The following is a 16,561-nucleotide window of genomic DNA, read 5'->3' as shown; positions in this document are numbered from 1 at the left end:
TCTAACTGTGCTGGAATCAGTGGGGAACCTATTAGAGGAAGCAAAGGGGGGAAAAATCCAACTGTGCTGGAATCGGTGGTGGGGAACCTATTAAAGGAAGCAAAGAACTAGAGCTGATGGGGTGGGGAAGAGTCTGCTTTAAGCACTTCAACGGTATTGCAGCTTTTTTTATTCTGAGCATCTGTGGGGTCCCAGAAATCAGACGTCTACAAAATAGCCATATGTCATGGTAGGTAAACACTGCCTGCTACTAATAATGTCTGCCTTTTTATCTACTGTTGGCCATACCTTGTTTATATCACACAGTAATGGTATATTAGCGGTAATGCTATACCGTTAATGAGAATGTTTTATAGCCTTCTTTGAGTGATTTGCGCTAGGTAAGTAAATTGCTTTTAGTCGCTGTTGCTGAGCTTCCTCCTCTTATTCTTCAAGTAATTATGATATGAGGTAAAATCAAATGTCACTCCCATTAGTACAGATTTCTTCCCTCCAACATGTGCCAGATAAGAACAGAAAATAGAAGAATTCTTCTGAAGTAGTCTATTAGAAAATGTATTCTTCTTCTTCCAACCATTGCAATGAAAAGTCTTCTAGGGGTTTGTACTTATCTGATTGGCTGATGATAATGTGGGGATTTCGGCCTTGTTATCCTCATGATGGCTCAGGTCACACAATTGGAAGTCGCACTGTGATCCCCATGTTTCTCTCCCTCCTGGGTCGCTACTGGTTAATTAGTTACCTATGCTATGGCTGTCTATAATAAAGCCAGCCCCCATAGCACAGGTGAGTGGGGGAAGAAGGGTGAGGACGGAGTGACCCCAGAGTCAATGCTGCTTCCAGTCATGTGGGTTGTTGGTTGACTTCCAATTCTATCATCCTCCTCTATTTCATCAGGTTATTGAATGTAGACTCCATGGTCAACACCTGTAAGATGGCCAGAATGAATAAGATATGGTAGGACTAGAAGTCTTTGATAAGTAATCTGATCTGGATATGGTAGTGGTCTTCTCAAGAGGTCGAGGTTTCACTGTATCTTTTGAAGTGACCAAAGCCTCTGGCTGCAGATCTTGACTGGTAATGTTAGCCCTGCATACCTAAAAGATAATAATAATCATAATCTAAAGAGCAGAGAAAGCTTATGAAGTACAAGGAACTTAAAATTGGAAAGATCAGAATGTGAAGGACCAAAGCCAGTGCCTGTGGTGGCCAAATCTCTCGGCACCATCAAAAAAGGATTGGCAAAAAATGTTTGAGGACTTTCAGACTATCCTAATGCCAAAGAGGTGCTAAAGATCACACTTATGGGCACCGTCAGAGGCGTAACTTGAGACTCCTGGGCCCCAATGCAAAAACTCTAATGGGATTCTGGGTATATTTTATGTGGCCGGGGACACTTGGGACCCCCTCTGGCTCCAGAACCCAGTAGTGACAAATACTTATGCACTCTCTATAGCTACACCCTTGGGCTCTGCACACATCCCGATTCCTTAGAAATGTATTAAGGCACTATGTCTATGGTCAGGACATGGCCTACCTATAATAATTATAATATTTAATAATGTTGGCACTGGTGTTAAGATAACAATAGTATTTTGGCCATACAGTATGTGTTTGAGTTTTGGTTTACCCTTCATTTCTTTGGCATACATAATATGTTGGGCTTCATGGCTTCTCTCTGTAAATTTATATCTTCATAAGAAAGATTGAATTTATTAAATGCAGTTCTAGACATGTGAGAGGTGACATTTCCCAAAGCTGTAGAATACAGAAGGCTTTGACAGCTTCAAAATAAATGTTTTCTTCTAAAGCCCAATAATATCATCAATGATTCACAATCAGCATTGGTGTATTTTGCCTGGCTTCAGAGAAGGATTATTAAACCAATATCCCTCCATCGACTTTGGTTGGTACCTAGACAAATGAGCTGTCACATTGAGTTTATAACGCACGTATTTTAGCTCAGTCTACATTTATGCTGGTCGGCTTTGGGTTTGTTGCAAACATTTTTTGACTTCTATCGTCTGCATTCTTTCCAATAATTCATTATGAGATGTTATATCTGTACTTTGCATTCCAAGGTAAGACATGTAAGAAATGATGATAATAAGATAATGCAGCTGCGCTTCGGCTGTCGGCATAATAATGGCGTTTCTTCCAACTTTAATGTGAAGATCTAGCTTGGTATACCATTTTTACTGTTCAAACGCTTTTCAAATGAAAAGGTGACCATAAAATTAAAAATCATTTTTTGTCTATAGTTTCTATGCACTTCTATGTGTTTCCATGATAACAGACTACAAAACCTGGCAGTCTGATCCAGCAGACATGCTTCCTTATATCTGTCTTGTACGTTTTAATAACGTATCTATCAGGGTGGCAAGATGTAGTAGACAGACGGAATAGAGTATTATAATCAATGGGATCCATTGCTGTCATTTGACGGACCCTTTTCCCATTCTGCAAAGGACCTAAAGGATAGAAACACTGACACAGATGTGACATGAGCATGGTTATCGGATCAATAGTGTTACTGTCTAATCTCTAATTGTGTAGATTTATTAGTGATATATTTTGCATCTTTTAATGTGCGAGTTAATTATGTATGATAATGTAATATGTCATGTAATATTAAAATGGAATAATCAGAGTAGCAGTATAAACAGAGCAGATCCTACCGAGATGATAGTATGTAATGCAGTGTATTCCCTATACGTCCAGTATACAGAGCAGTATCTTCATACTGTGCCAGGTATGGATTAAACTAGTCTTACAATAATTTTCCTACTACAAGTCAATTTAAAGGGATTCCGTCATTAGAATTAGAGATGAGCGAATAGTATTCAAAACTCTAGTTTCAAATACCTCACTCCATAGGACTAAATGGGAGCAGCCAGCGTGCTGCAGGCGCCGGCGGCCGGTGCTTAACCCCTTCGCGATTGACCGCTCCCATTCACTCCTATGGGAGCGGAGGTATTCAAATCTAGGATTCAAATACTATTCGCTCAATACTAATTAGAATCCCTTTTTTAACGAAGAACACCTCAGAATAGACTTAAGAAAGGCTATTCTTCTCTTACCTTTCTTTTTCTGATCCGCACCGCCGTTCCTGAGAAATTTCTCATTCTTCCATATGTAAATGAGTTTTCAGACAGCACAGGGGCCGTCCCCTGTGCTTTCTGAAAACTCTCCAGCGACGTCTCCTCCTTCTTCTCCCAACCGCCTCTTCACTGCGTTATCGGCCGCATCTTCATCCGAAAGCGCCGACTGCGCATGTCCATCGGCCAATTTCCTGTGGCTGAACAGGCACTTGTATAAGAGGCCACAGGAAAATGGCCGACATACATGCTCAGTATGTTGTACATGCTTTCAGATGAAGATGCGGCCGATGATGCGGCGAAGAGGCAGTCAGGAGAAGATGGAGGCATAAAAAACCCACAAAATATGAATAGCAAATATGTAATAAGTTGTTATTTTTCTAAACTTGTAGAATAGAGGTTATATAATGGTAACATCTCTCATATATATTTTGCATACATCTTACATCGATGATTCATTCATCTTTAATACACATTCATGATGATATCCGTGCCCACATATAATTCGTTATTCCACCAAAAAATAACTTGGAGAAATGGAGTTGCAATGAGTCAACCTGTTTGGATTTGTTCACCCGTTCAATAATTCACTGACTCACATGATCCACCTGCTCATATTAAAAAAAAAACTTGCCTTTTTTTTTTTTTTTTTTTTTACAATACACAAAGCTTGTGAGTGCCCAGTTTGTCCCTATGGCAGCCAAATGTGGTATTAATTATTAAATAGAAATTGGTAATTGCCAGATAGACTTGTTCTCTTATCAATCATGATGCTTTTATCTTGCTACTGTTATGTAAACTTGACCTTGCTATGAACAATTCCATGTGAAATATCTGAGCCTATAAGAACTGCCTATAGAAGCCATCAACCTTGATTTTCACTGTTTTTTTAATAATGGGGCTCTTTATACTTCTTTCAACCGACCCAAATTTCAATAGAAAAATGGTCTTTTATAGGGGTTGGTCTTCTCAAAGAAAAACAGACATAGAATGCAGGTAATGCTAGGTTTACACTAGAGAACACATATTTGGGGAGCCCGAATAATGGAGAGCCCATTCACTAAAATAGCAGTTACCCTAGACTATAATGGGGTCTATCGGGTATCCATTGAGTTTCCGTCATTTGTATACTGAAACCAGTCCATTCAGGACTTTCTCTTTGACGATTTTTGGTGGATTCTGCGGTAGAGTCTCCAACGCAGATGTGAACCTAGCTGTAAAGTAACTAATGGAGTCAGTAGATACAGAATATTTGGTATATATGGTATACATGCATACATTACAGAACACAATTTTTTTTTTTTTTAACAGCTTACATCTAAAATCTTCACCTGTCCGGGCTTTGGCGCCATCCTCCGGCTGCATGCTGCAGCACTAGAGACATGTCCGGCTATGATTTATTCTTTTGGGTTCTTCTTGTATTGCCTGAACACTGTCCTATTCCCTTACCTTGGTCATTTATTTTCCACCACACCCATCTTCACTTAGGTTTCCCTTGGCCCCTCTAAGGGTAAGTTCACACAGAGTTTTTGGTCAGGATTTTGAGGGCGTATCCGCCTCAAAATCCTGACCAAAAAGATGGCTCCCATTGAAATCAGCGAAATGCTCATTCTTCAGGCTGAGTCGCCTCGCGATTTGGCCTGAAGACACACCCTCCTCTGGACTAGGCCCATTCATTGGGCCTAATCCAGAGTGGAGTGCGTGGCCGGATGCCGATGCAGTGCACCGGCTTTGTCACAGCTATCCGGTTTTTGGATCGGAACCTGAGGCGGCCTCCGTGAACTTACCCTAGCAGTTAATGTTTGCCTTGCCTGTGTGATTGACAACCTATCTTCCTATCAAGTCTGGGGCTGGTTCTTCCTCCCTATTTATTCTTGGCTCACTTACACTCTTGCTGTTTTGTTAACTGTGTTCTTATTGCTGACCTCTGGCTTTACCTTTGACTATTCTCTTGGATCTCGTTTCTGTACTGCTTTGCTTGACTGTTACCGAATCCTTGGCCAGCTGACCTCCCTTTGTTGTTGTTTGTCTTATCTTGTCAACACATATACCTAGGAAGGGCTTGTTGACCAATTGTCACCTCTTGCTTTGAACAGTATAGGCAAGCAGGAAGGGACAGGGGGAGTTGAGCTTAGGGCTCACTGTCTTGTCATGCCCGTCTCCCCAGGGTTCACCAGCAGCTACTGGCGAATTGCTCCTCTAGCAATTCCCTTACATTACAACTGTATACTTTAACAAAAGAAGTAATACTCACCCGTTGCACGGCTAGTCTCTGTTGTTCTTGCTCCATCGATGATGTGCTAATACAACATGTAACTGTTGCATGCAATGAATGGCTACAACGGTGACCTTAGTGTGTGGGACACGTTGTTTTAAACCACCAGGGGCCAAGAAATTTTCTACATCAAAGCTGTAGGAAATGATAAAGAGAGTTTTACTTCTTATATTCTATACCAATGTTGACTTTAAAAAAAAAAATGGTGCTAATACTTTAATATTGGGGACTATTTATATCAAGAACAATTATTTTTCTAATAATTTACAAGTTTTTGGTATTGAGTCTTATAAGAATATGTTAGAAGTTCCGAATACCCTTACATGGTGTATTACAGCTGAGGATTTTCTTGGCCGCCCACAATAACCCATTTGTGTCTAAACATCTGAAATAAGAAAGCTGATCTCCTAGTTAGTTGTCAGTAATAGAATTAGTTTGATGCATGAAGTTGTGCTGTATACTTTCATACTCCTGTTTGCCGATGCCGTTTTCTTTAATAATGTGTCCCGGTGTCCAAGGGACTTAAGAGAATCTTTGACAAGCTAGATGGAGTTTATTGGCTTTGTTTATCAGAAAAGCCCTCTAGCTTATCAGGCTTGACATTAAGAATAGATATAACTCAAGATAGCTCAAATTACTTTGAGAGATTAAGGGACGGGAGCAAAACTGCACAGATGAGCTTCTAGAAATTACATTGTTGATTTCTCCAAAGCAGAAAGTCTCTGATAAACTTTATGCAGTTTTATTACAGCTTTACAGATATTTTCGAGGATATTCTAAAATTCTGAAACATTTATTCCCTTTATTTTTCAGCGTACCAACATTCCAGAGCCTTCCTGAAGAAATACTTAGTAAACTTGCCGATGTACTTGAAGAGGTAAGAAAAATGTTTAACCTTTATCGTATCACTATTTTTGGTAAACCATGTTACCATAACCTCTGATCTACTGTACAGATCTCGCAACGTATTTTGTACAGTTTGTTATCTTTAGGGAATTACTTAACAATTTCTATTGGTTTCCATGAGAGCTAGACAGTACATTAGCAATTCTATGGTGTCAGATGTGTTAACCCGTCCCCGCCGGTAATGTTTGTGATTTTGTTTTTGACTCCCTGCCTTTCAAACTCAATACCAGAGCCATATAAGGGCTTAAAGGGGTATTCCCACGTCGCATACTCACTAGTCTTCGCTGCTGTAAATTCTTCTTTCTTCCTGCTTCGTTGTGTCATTGGTGGGCGGGGTTACATATGCAAAGCCAGCGGCGAGATGCCGCTGGCCCTGCGTACACGCTCATAGATGGTGAGACCAGTCAGTTCTCCAGCCTGCACAATGCAATACAGACCCGGCATCCGCTGTAATGGAGAGGCGGATGCCGGGGAGTGTTAGACGCTGACACGGGTGCCTGCAACATCGCTATGCTCCTGCCCTGCATGAAGCCAGCAGCGGCAGGAGCGATGCTGCTATTCCGGAGGGGGGGGCGGAAGAACGGAATAGCAGCATCACTCCTGCCACTGCTGGCTTCATGCAGGGCAGGAGCACAGCGATGTTGCAGGCACCCGTGACGGCGTCTAACACTCCCCGGCATCCGCCTCTCTATTACAGCAGATGCCGGGTCTGTATTAGCGGCTCATTCCCCCAAAGTATAAACTACCCCCCCTTCCAGGCTCGCTCCCGTGCACTTAGCCCCTCCTCCCTCCCCCCTGAGAGCAGGCAGATACATCACTTGACTTTTGACCAGATAAGTCAAGGGATGTGTCAACAAAGAAATGAATAAAGTGATATAGTGGACAAACAAAGCAGTTTTACTGAAGCAATGTATTTAGGAAAAGTCTTACATCCACTTTAACAAGCAGTATACATAGGATCCTTGTAATGGTGCAACCCCTTTAATATTTGCGGGACACATTCATGTTCTTCATGCTGCTTCCATTTATTATTCTGTATAATGTACTGGGAAGCGTGTCAAAAAATTCAGAATCTGGTGAATTTGCAGAAAAAGTGCATTTGTGCATGTGGTGAGGACTGTCCTGTCCTGCAATGCCGGCCATCAGAGTGAATTCTGTTCGTGGGCATTAGCGCTGGGCAGCTGCCACCTTGGATGTTAGGAAAGGGTTAAAGGGGTTGAACCACTATTACAGCTAGGGATGAGTAAACCAATTCGGATAGAACCAGATTGAACCAAAATTTTGCAAAGGTTTTGGTTTGACCCGAAACGCAAAACACTATTATACGCTGGGGTCTCTGGTTTTTCAGTGGAGACCCAGGGGAGGTGAGTAAAAATAACAAATGCTTTTTATTTTGAATCCCTGACAAGCAATTTAAAGGTGTTTTCTCATTAATAACATAATTGTCTTAACTCTGGGATTCCAACTGCTCGGACCTCCAACAATCACAAGAGTGGGGACTTGAAAGTTCCCTATGTGTTCCATGGCAATGGAGTAGGGGTGCACATGCATGGCCACCTCTTCATTCCCTTCTTTGGGATGGTGATCTCCAAGGCTCCATTCATACGTGCACCAGAGGAAACAGCGGAATTCCCAGCGTCTGCACTACTACATTTAATCATTTCTGGACAGTAGTGTTTTCCCCTCATCTATTCTTTATATGATCCACAGAATGGCTGATCCTATTGACTTGATAATGTCCTGTTTGTGTCTTTCCCGTCACGCATTTGCAGCTGCTCAGTCGATTTTGTCAATAAACTCAGTACTTTACTCAGCTTGTCGTCTTTTCTGCTCCTTAAAGTATTCCATTTGATGGCAAGTGCAGACATTCCAAAGCATTATCTAGCAGAGACTGTTTATGAAGCATTGCAGACTGCGGCAAATAAAAGGAACAATTTGCTTTGCCCAAAATAGACAGACGTGGTGCGTGACGCGGCTGCTTTTATTTTATCGATAAAATAAACTTTCCAAAAGTAAATGACCGATGTATGGGTTCACTTTGTAAGTACAAATTGATATGTTCTTGGAATGAAACACGGTGGAAAGAGTTTTCTATTGTGAGAAGGAATTTCATTTAAAGAGACTTTCTTATTGTACTGATGGAAAATGTTTGTCTTTGTACCGTGTTAGCCAGTGGGTAGGAAATAAAAAAGCAAAAAAAACTTGAGTCTTCAGTAGTTGATACCTTTTTTAATGGCTAACTAATTATGATAGTAGATTACAACGTTTCAAAGCTCTCGGCTTCTTCTTCAGGTATATCTAAAAACAATTTCTGAAGGACGCATATTTATGTACAAGAGGGACACATATACTTGTGCTGTCAAGTATAAATACAAGGTGATAGAAAAAGAATTGTGCAAAATTATGGCCTCAGTATTCAGAACATTATTTGAGAACATAGCGCCAATCTAAATTTTATCTATACACTTTATCTATACGCAAATGTTTGGTGTGATTTCCATTGTTGACATGGCAGATGTCTAGGCGGTAGTCCAGTTCTGACCAGAGCCATGCCAGCTAAGATATGGACTCTACTGTTTCAGTGATGCATCGTCTCAAGTCGTTCAGATCCTGTGGTTATGGGGCTGATACACTGATTCCTTATTGTAGCCCCTTGGAAGGAAGCCACAGAGTATTAGGTCTGACAATCATGGAGTCTAGTTGTTTAGCTGATCCTATGTTGTAATAGAGTTTTGTTCAGTTATCTGTGAATATCCAAATGGAGATGTGGAGGTTGTGCCATCTTGCTGATGGACTACGTTTAGCAGATCTTCCTATATCCTTGGCATAAGTCCTATAACATATTCAGGTAAGAGTGGTCAGAGACATGGCCAAGGACTGTAGACTTTGTGCCTGCTCATTAAACATAACAAACTTACTTTGAGTGAGTCCCTCATGGGCCCAATAAAGGCGTATGACATGAGTCCCAAATTCTAACATTGTGGCTATTGAAGGTAGCCGCCTGGCTGAAGAACAACCCGTTGGGGAATTTGTCTTCTTCCAATCCTTTGCTTTTGCACCATGCTTTTTGAATCACTTGGTATAATTTTGCATGGGAGCTATAGTCATAAAGTTTTATTTTTCATTCATGGAAACAATGAAGTTGACTTTGTAAGTAGATCATCCCTTTAAAAGCCAAAGTAATATCTGGTAATTTACTTTATGTACCTATAACCCTTTTTATGACTTTTGTATTGTTATTCTATACTTTCTATTAGGAGTTTTAACGTTCTATTGATTTTTCTCCTTCCATGATGAAAGCTGCACAACATTTACTATCATATAATAACGCTTCCACTCAATAATATATTTTACTATGTAGATGAGGATTTATTGGAAAAGTCCTATTTATTTTCATAAGACTAAAGAGCTGTAACTCTCCAGGGCGCGTGTACACATACAAGCAGAGCGCTGCTGTCATCTCGGAAATGTCATCGCGATTTATCCACACCTTTGGGAAGAGTCTAGGATTGTCATTGACACTTGGCGGCGGCGTGCAAAGGCCGGGGCTCGTGCATCTGTACAGATATCTGCTCCCGTAATTACAGGATGCTGATAATGATAGGGTTTATGAAAAGCAAAACTAGTGTGCCTTGTAGAGATCTAGCAATAAATTATTGTAATGATCTACTCATGGCTATGGCCTTTAGAATGGAAGACATAATGTTGTTTACTTACTGGAATTGAAATCTCAATTTACATAGTGATAGATTCACATTTCATTATTTTAGCACTCAATGGCGTGTAACATAAGTGCTGTATGGCAGTATTATTTTGAGGTATTTTTTTACCGTATGGTTGTAGATTTTAAAGGCGACTTGTCACGATGAAAATACAGTCCTAAATGCATGCAGCATGTTATAGAGCAGGAGTGCTCACACTTTTTCATGTGAGCTACTTTATAACATGACCAAGTCCAAAGATCTACTACCCACTTCTTGTGGGTGGGGCCGGGGCGGGCCTGTGGGTGGGGTGTGTCTGTGGGTGTGACCGGGCATGTGGGCGGGTCTGGGCGGAGCGTGAGAGCAGGAGACAGCGGCGTTCTGTGGCCGCCCAGGGATCCCCGGTGTCTGCTTGTTCACAGCGCAAGCTGAGAGTTATCTCTGGACACTGGCAGGCTGGGGCTGTGGCAGCCCCGCCTGCCAGTGTCCGTAGACACTGTCCGCGATCAACCCATACGTCCATTGCGATCGACCGGTAGATCGCGATCGACTTATTGGGCACCCCTGTTATAGAGCAATAATAGCTGAGCAGACTGATATATAGCTCTGATGAAAAGGATTCAATATAGCATTTAGAAAGTATTCCATGGCTTAGGGGGCTAGGGTACAGTCAAACGCTGACATTGACAACATCTCTGTATGCATACACATTACCAGTGGTGTAAATGAATATTAATAGAGGTTTTACAGAAGATTGAGACTTATATGGTTGTCTCTCCATGCAGGAGAATCAAAGCTTGAGCAGGAGGGGAAATGACCATCAGGGCCAAAATGTGTCCCAAACCAATATCAATGCCTTATAGGGAACATTGGTGCTTTGAATTTACTAAATAGTTAAAGGGGTTTTCCAGGATTTACAATTTTATAATGTACACTTAGGATAAGGTATAAATATCTGATTGGTAGTTGGCCAACATCCAGCACCCACACCGATCAGATGTGCAAAGAAGCTTCTGCCATTGTATACAACACAGGGCCAGAACAGTTGGCCCTGTGCTCAGTTGGTTGGTTGGTCCCATGCCTAGTTGGTTCCATATCCCGTTGGTTGATCCCATGACCCGTTGGTTGGTGTTATGCCCAGTGTTGTGTATAGTATGGGTAGACTGGATAGACCTTAAAACCATAAATCCTGGATATCCCATTTTATGGCAAGTTACATAGTTAATACTGTTAAAAATTATGCAGGTCCATCATGTCTATTCTACAATACTACTGTGTTGATCCAAAGGAAGGCAAAAACTCCCATGAGTAGGCAGACAGGTATATTCCTAAGAACTCAGTTACAATGTGACAGATGTAATTGTAAAGTGTTACCCCATCTATATATATCTCACATGCAAAATGTCAAACTATTCTGCAGCAATATGGACAATAATTTAAAATAATAAGACAATCATGACAGGCATGAATAATTCCTAGAGAATTGACTACGGTGTACTATAAAATTCTCAATATTGCCAGGAAGCCCTTGGAGAAATTTCTGCTATAAGTTATTTTAAAATTTGCTGCATTGTCTTTTAAGAAATGTCATGGATCACATCTGCGGTTGACTAAAAAAGAAAAGAAACTATTGAAGTAGAATTGTTTTCTGTCTGCCGAGAGCGGTCTTTTATATTATGTTCTTGCTTCCAGCCTAGAAAGACCTTTTTTCTGTATATGCCTAATATCCAATATAAATCATGTACAGTTTTCCAAAACAAAAAATATCTTATGGTTGTTTAAACAGAAATTGACTGCCCTTAAGTCACTGCTCGCAATAAGCGCGGCCCAAGTCATCAACCGCTAAGATGTAATTTGAAGCAAGCGCAGGCGATCACGTCAAGCTTCTATGGGAATAAGCAAAGTTTCCTGATGTTTCAGCAAAACCCTGAATTTTTATACAATTTTATTCCAGCAGTATAAAGTATGACCACTGAATACTGGGAATTGGATTGGTATTTTTAAATGCATACCCATTTTTGGAAAGAAGGCCTGGTACAAAAGTAAAACGCCCTTTATTTCAGTGCCAAACTTCCGTCTTTATAACTGTGAGTCTGCCGTATGCTTTGCCAAACAGAGAAATTGATTTTTGCAGACTTTTGGCTTATAGGAAAGTAGACCTGTTCCAGTAGTTGGTTGCCATTAAATGCGGCAGGAAATTCAGATTCATTTAAAGGGATTTTCCAGGCATTTTTTTTTTTTTTTAAAGAAAGGTCAGTGCTATTAATGGGTTAATAAATGCACCCAAATACCTTTTGCATTGTTTTGGGCGATTTCTGTCTATCTCTGGGAGCTCCTGGTATTTTCTGCACTTGTTTACAGGGTTCAGCTTCCTACTATGTAACTTCCACACTAACTCCCTCTCACCTTACTCCCCCCCCCCCCGTCTCCCTCCCTCCCATACTCCACCTCCCTTTCTCTCTAGCTAGCATTCCCACTACTAGCTCTTCACAACTAATTCAGTCCACCCCCCACATCCTCATACTTGCCTATCTTCCTTCCAGTCTTCAGGATGGGCTTTCACTCTTTTCTGATTCTGCCAGCGTGCGCAATAGTCCCAGCACTGCTCTGTACTCTGCAGCTGACGATCCACCTCTACTGCGCAGGTCTCTGATGCTGCTCCAATGCCTGCACTGTAGAGATGGATTGCAGAGCACAGAGCAGTGCAGGGTCTATAGCACACACTGGGAGTCAGAAAACAGGGAGGAGCCGTCCCGAAGGAAGAAGCCTGGAAGCAAGAGAGGTAAGTGTGATGGACTGGATGGAGGGGCGAGTAGAAGTGACGTTCCGTTTTCGGAAATGGGGAAACGGATTGTCACCAGAAAACCACTAAATATTGGTAAATATACATTCTCCTGTAGATCAGCACCCATTCACTTAAATTGGAGTTATGCTGCAGTGACTCAGTTCTGCCACTACACATAGAGCAGCGCTATCTGCCACCTGACACCACACTCCTGGTAATAGGCAGTGGGATGTTCCCTTGTGAAGGCCTCTTTATTGTATTGCCCACATGGTCAGTAGACCATTCTCCATCTATCAGTGAATGCAAGACAAAAGCAGGACTTATTGCTGAAGAAGATAGACCTCTATTCCAGCCTCCATTGCTGTGCAACATGACTGCCTTAGAGAGCTGTGGTATAAGATAAATGGGGCACCTGTAACTGGATGTCTCGCTTGTAGCCCAATGTTGTGCAGTCTTCTTCTGATGCTTTTCGTCAACACTGCTGGCCCACCTAAGCTTTGGATGTGATGGCCATTTTCACTTACAGTACAAAATGGATCACTATGCGTGATTTGTCCAATTCGTCTATCCATGCAGAGGTTTCCCTCTACGCACCTTTTGTTGTCATTCCAGTTCATTGTCAATCCCCAATGGATATCTGTCATGCCGCCATTGCGACATCCTGCATGATAATATCTTGGCCATGGCATGTAGAGATCTTCCAGAGTGATAAACCAGGGTCTCAAGGATTCTGTCCTTCTCGGTTTGTGGCGATAATTGACACCAACAAACTGGAGACATTGTGCACTGATTGTTCCGATTTTTGAACTTTATGATGTTGCAGTTTCGGGTTGAAAAACTGTATATTAAAATAACATAATTTTTTAGCTAAAAATTGGTTAAATACTGATATAATAGCTGTGAGGTGGTCAAAGAACATTCAGTTTGTCGAGTGTTCCAATAGAATTATGTAGTTAAATTTTACACAATTTGTAACGTGTCATTCCTCTAATAAAAGCAGAAGCATTAGGATGAGGTTTGTGTTCTGTAAATCTCACCAGTTACCGCGCCAGGTATTATTTGTGTTCTTGCTATGGACACTGTTTATGATCACATCCATATGTAATGCGGGGTACTCAGTTTAGAAATGCCTGTAAGCTAGCAGCATAAATTTTGGCAAGCAGTACTCTGAAATTGACCTCTGTTATATTTCTCCACATCCCTCCTCTGGTATCTTCTCTCGGGGAGGGAAAGCACTTTTATATAATACTCATAATTTTGCCTTCAAGTACGGAGATAATTCTACCTGCTGTGCTGCTCAGGTGGAATGACTTGAAAAGCGCCTTCATTTACATGACTTCAATTCCAAATTTTATCTTGAAGAAGTTCACTTCATTTCCCGAGGTGCAGTTCTTCAGGAAAAGCAGCCTGTAAGATCCTGGAAATTGGAAAGAGGGGTTTGACATATGCTAAGCAAAACCTCGCTGTCCTGCACAATTTATTCCTAGGAGAGGACGAGTGTCTTATGGTATGGTCAAATGTAGGATGTGAAGCTACAAGAATAATGTGAATTGTAGAAACTACATTTTAAAGGAGAACTACCAATGTACTTCATAACTATGCTGTTATATCACTGATCCCTTAATCCCTTGACCACATGTACAATTTCAGTGTTATCGCAGGCACATTGGGGCAATTTCGGAAAACTGGCGTAGATTGATGACATTAAGTTTGGCGCAAGGCACTTTCTTGTGCCATGATCTGTGTCTCGCCCACCACATTCTGTGACTAATTTCTATTCTGGCATCGGGACTTCCAATGGACTTATAAAGAGGCCCCAACCTCTTCGTAAATCTCTTGGTCCTTGCACCAATTGGACCCTCTATAAGGACTGGTATATGATACACCGGTCTTAATACATATGGTACTTAGTATGGATCCAAATTCAAGTTTGCATATATAAACACATACTCATTAGATTGTGGATCTTAACGAAGATGGTATTTGATTCCAATATTCTGTAGAGGCAAAAAAAAAAAAAAGTTGCGCCATTGAGTTGCTCTGCTAGAGCAATTGTGTGTTGCTTCCTTTGGTGTGACTTACTGATATTAGGGGTTAACCTGGTTACCCAGGGTGATAAATAGGTCAGAATTCAAGGGATATTCCAAGGGAACATAATAGAGTCAGCCATAATAGAACATAATAGAGTGCCATAATAGACAGTGACAGTGACTGTCCATAAACCTCACGTAATGTTGTTGTTGTTTTGCTTACTGAATATATCATCCAGATTTACCCTGAATTACTTGCTGCACCGATAAACACGTCTTTGAGTCAAATATTCCCATTTAAAGTTAATGGGCTGAGAACACAGATAAAGCATATGGACGGTTTATTGCATGTAAAGGGATTTGTCTTTGCAAAAATTAATGGGAACCAAACACTATAAATGTGCAAATTAAAATGGGAGCAGAGTTTAGGATGGGGAATTGTAACCCAGCGAGGAGTGATCCGAAATGCTTCTCAAGTCTACAGGATAAAATATCATGTTGCTACTTTCTGTGCAGGATTAGGTTATCTCCATTAACAATCTTTATTACTTGTTTTGTAACTTGAAGAGTCTACAATTTGTGCTCCGTGCGTTTCCCGTGGTACTGTAGGAAGAGCAGTCAGTGTGCCAGTAAGTTTATCCAGCCCAGTTTACTTATGGGAACTTTATTAGTGGCTGTTATGTCAAATGAACCTGATTCCAATCTATTTGTATTGGTTGCTCAATAGCGTTGATTCAAGTCCATTATTCATGGGGCTTAAAGGGAGTGTATTATAAGAGATAAGATAATCCTTTAATAGTCCCACAGTGGGGAAATTTCAGTATGTTACAGCAGCATAGTAATACAGATACAGGATAATACACAGTAATATATTACAGACGTAGACACACAAGCTGAGAAGAGAAGATATACTAGGAGTCCATAGCAGCTAAGGAACAGAAGAGAAAGAAGGAAGATGTCATAATCATTAGTTCTCTGTGCGGAGTGATCTTCGCTTGGACTGATGTAGATTATACAGCCTGGTCGTGATTGGAAGGAAGGACCTGCGATAGCTCCTTCTCACACTTGGGGTAAAGCAGACAGTCACTTACAATGCTGCCAAGTCCCATCAGGGTCCCATACATGGGGTGGGATTTGTTCTCCCGCATGGAGGTCACCACAGACAGTATCCTTCTGTCACCCACCACCTGTACTGGGTCCAAGGGGCTCCCCAGGACAGAGCTGGCCCTTCTGATCAGCCTGTCAAGTCTATTTCTGTCCCTGGTTGATATACTGCTCCCCCAGCAGGCCAAACCGAAAAAAGATGGCTGAAGCAATCACAGAGTTGAAGAAGGCCCTAAGAAGTGTCCCCTGTTAAACATATAATATAATGTGCAAGCAGCATGTTATAGAGCAGGAGGATACAAACCTAAAGATATATAGTTCCACAGTGTAACTTAGATTCTATTCTTTTACCCACTGAATGAGAAGACATCCCCTGCAAGTTTCCTAAAGACTTGTGCCTTGGATGGATGAAGTTTGCTCTTTCGCCTGATCTACAAGTGAAAACCTTGGGTTGTTGCTCCCATATCACTATGTTCGGAGTTTTAATCTTGCACTTGCCATCAAGGGCAGTTTTACCACCATCCTCCCCGTCTTGGGGAGTACTACAACCACCATCATATATATTGCAGACACCATCTCTTATGGAACCCTTGTCCACCTTCACCACAACTATTACTGCTACTCCATGCTTACTGACCTTCCTTTACTGCGCTGCTGCAAAA

The 16,561-nt window shown here is 41.3% G+C and overlaps 1 protein-coding gene across 4 annotated transcripts in view; it reads left to right on the top strand.

Annotated features, from left to right (window-relative positions):
- The window catches only part of PRKG1 (protein kinase cGMP-dependent 1), a 726,550-nt gene that overhangs the window by 588,659 nt on the left and 121,330 nt on the right, over positions 1–16,561 (top strand). For all 4 annotated transcript variants that reach the window (XM_075257507.1, XM_075257506.1, XM_075257505.1 and 1 more), the window contains exon 5: positions 6,187–6,250. In XM_075257507.1, the coding sequence (XP_075113608.1) occupies positions 6,187–6,250 (64 nt within the window). The remainder of the gene's footprint in view (positions 1–6,186; positions 6,251–16,561) is intronic.

This window comes from Leptodactylus fuscus, chromosome 10 (genome assembly GCF_031893055.1).
Source record: "Leptodactylus fuscus isolate aLepFus1 chromosome 10, aLepFus1.hap2, whole genome shotgun sequence".
Taxonomy (NCBI): domain Eukaryota; kingdom Metazoa; phylum Chordata; class Amphibia; order Anura; family Leptodactylidae; genus Leptodactylus; species Leptodactylus fuscus.
The sequence above is the reverse complement of the archived record's forward strand: the minus strand, read 5'-3'. Positions and strand labels throughout refer to the sequence as shown.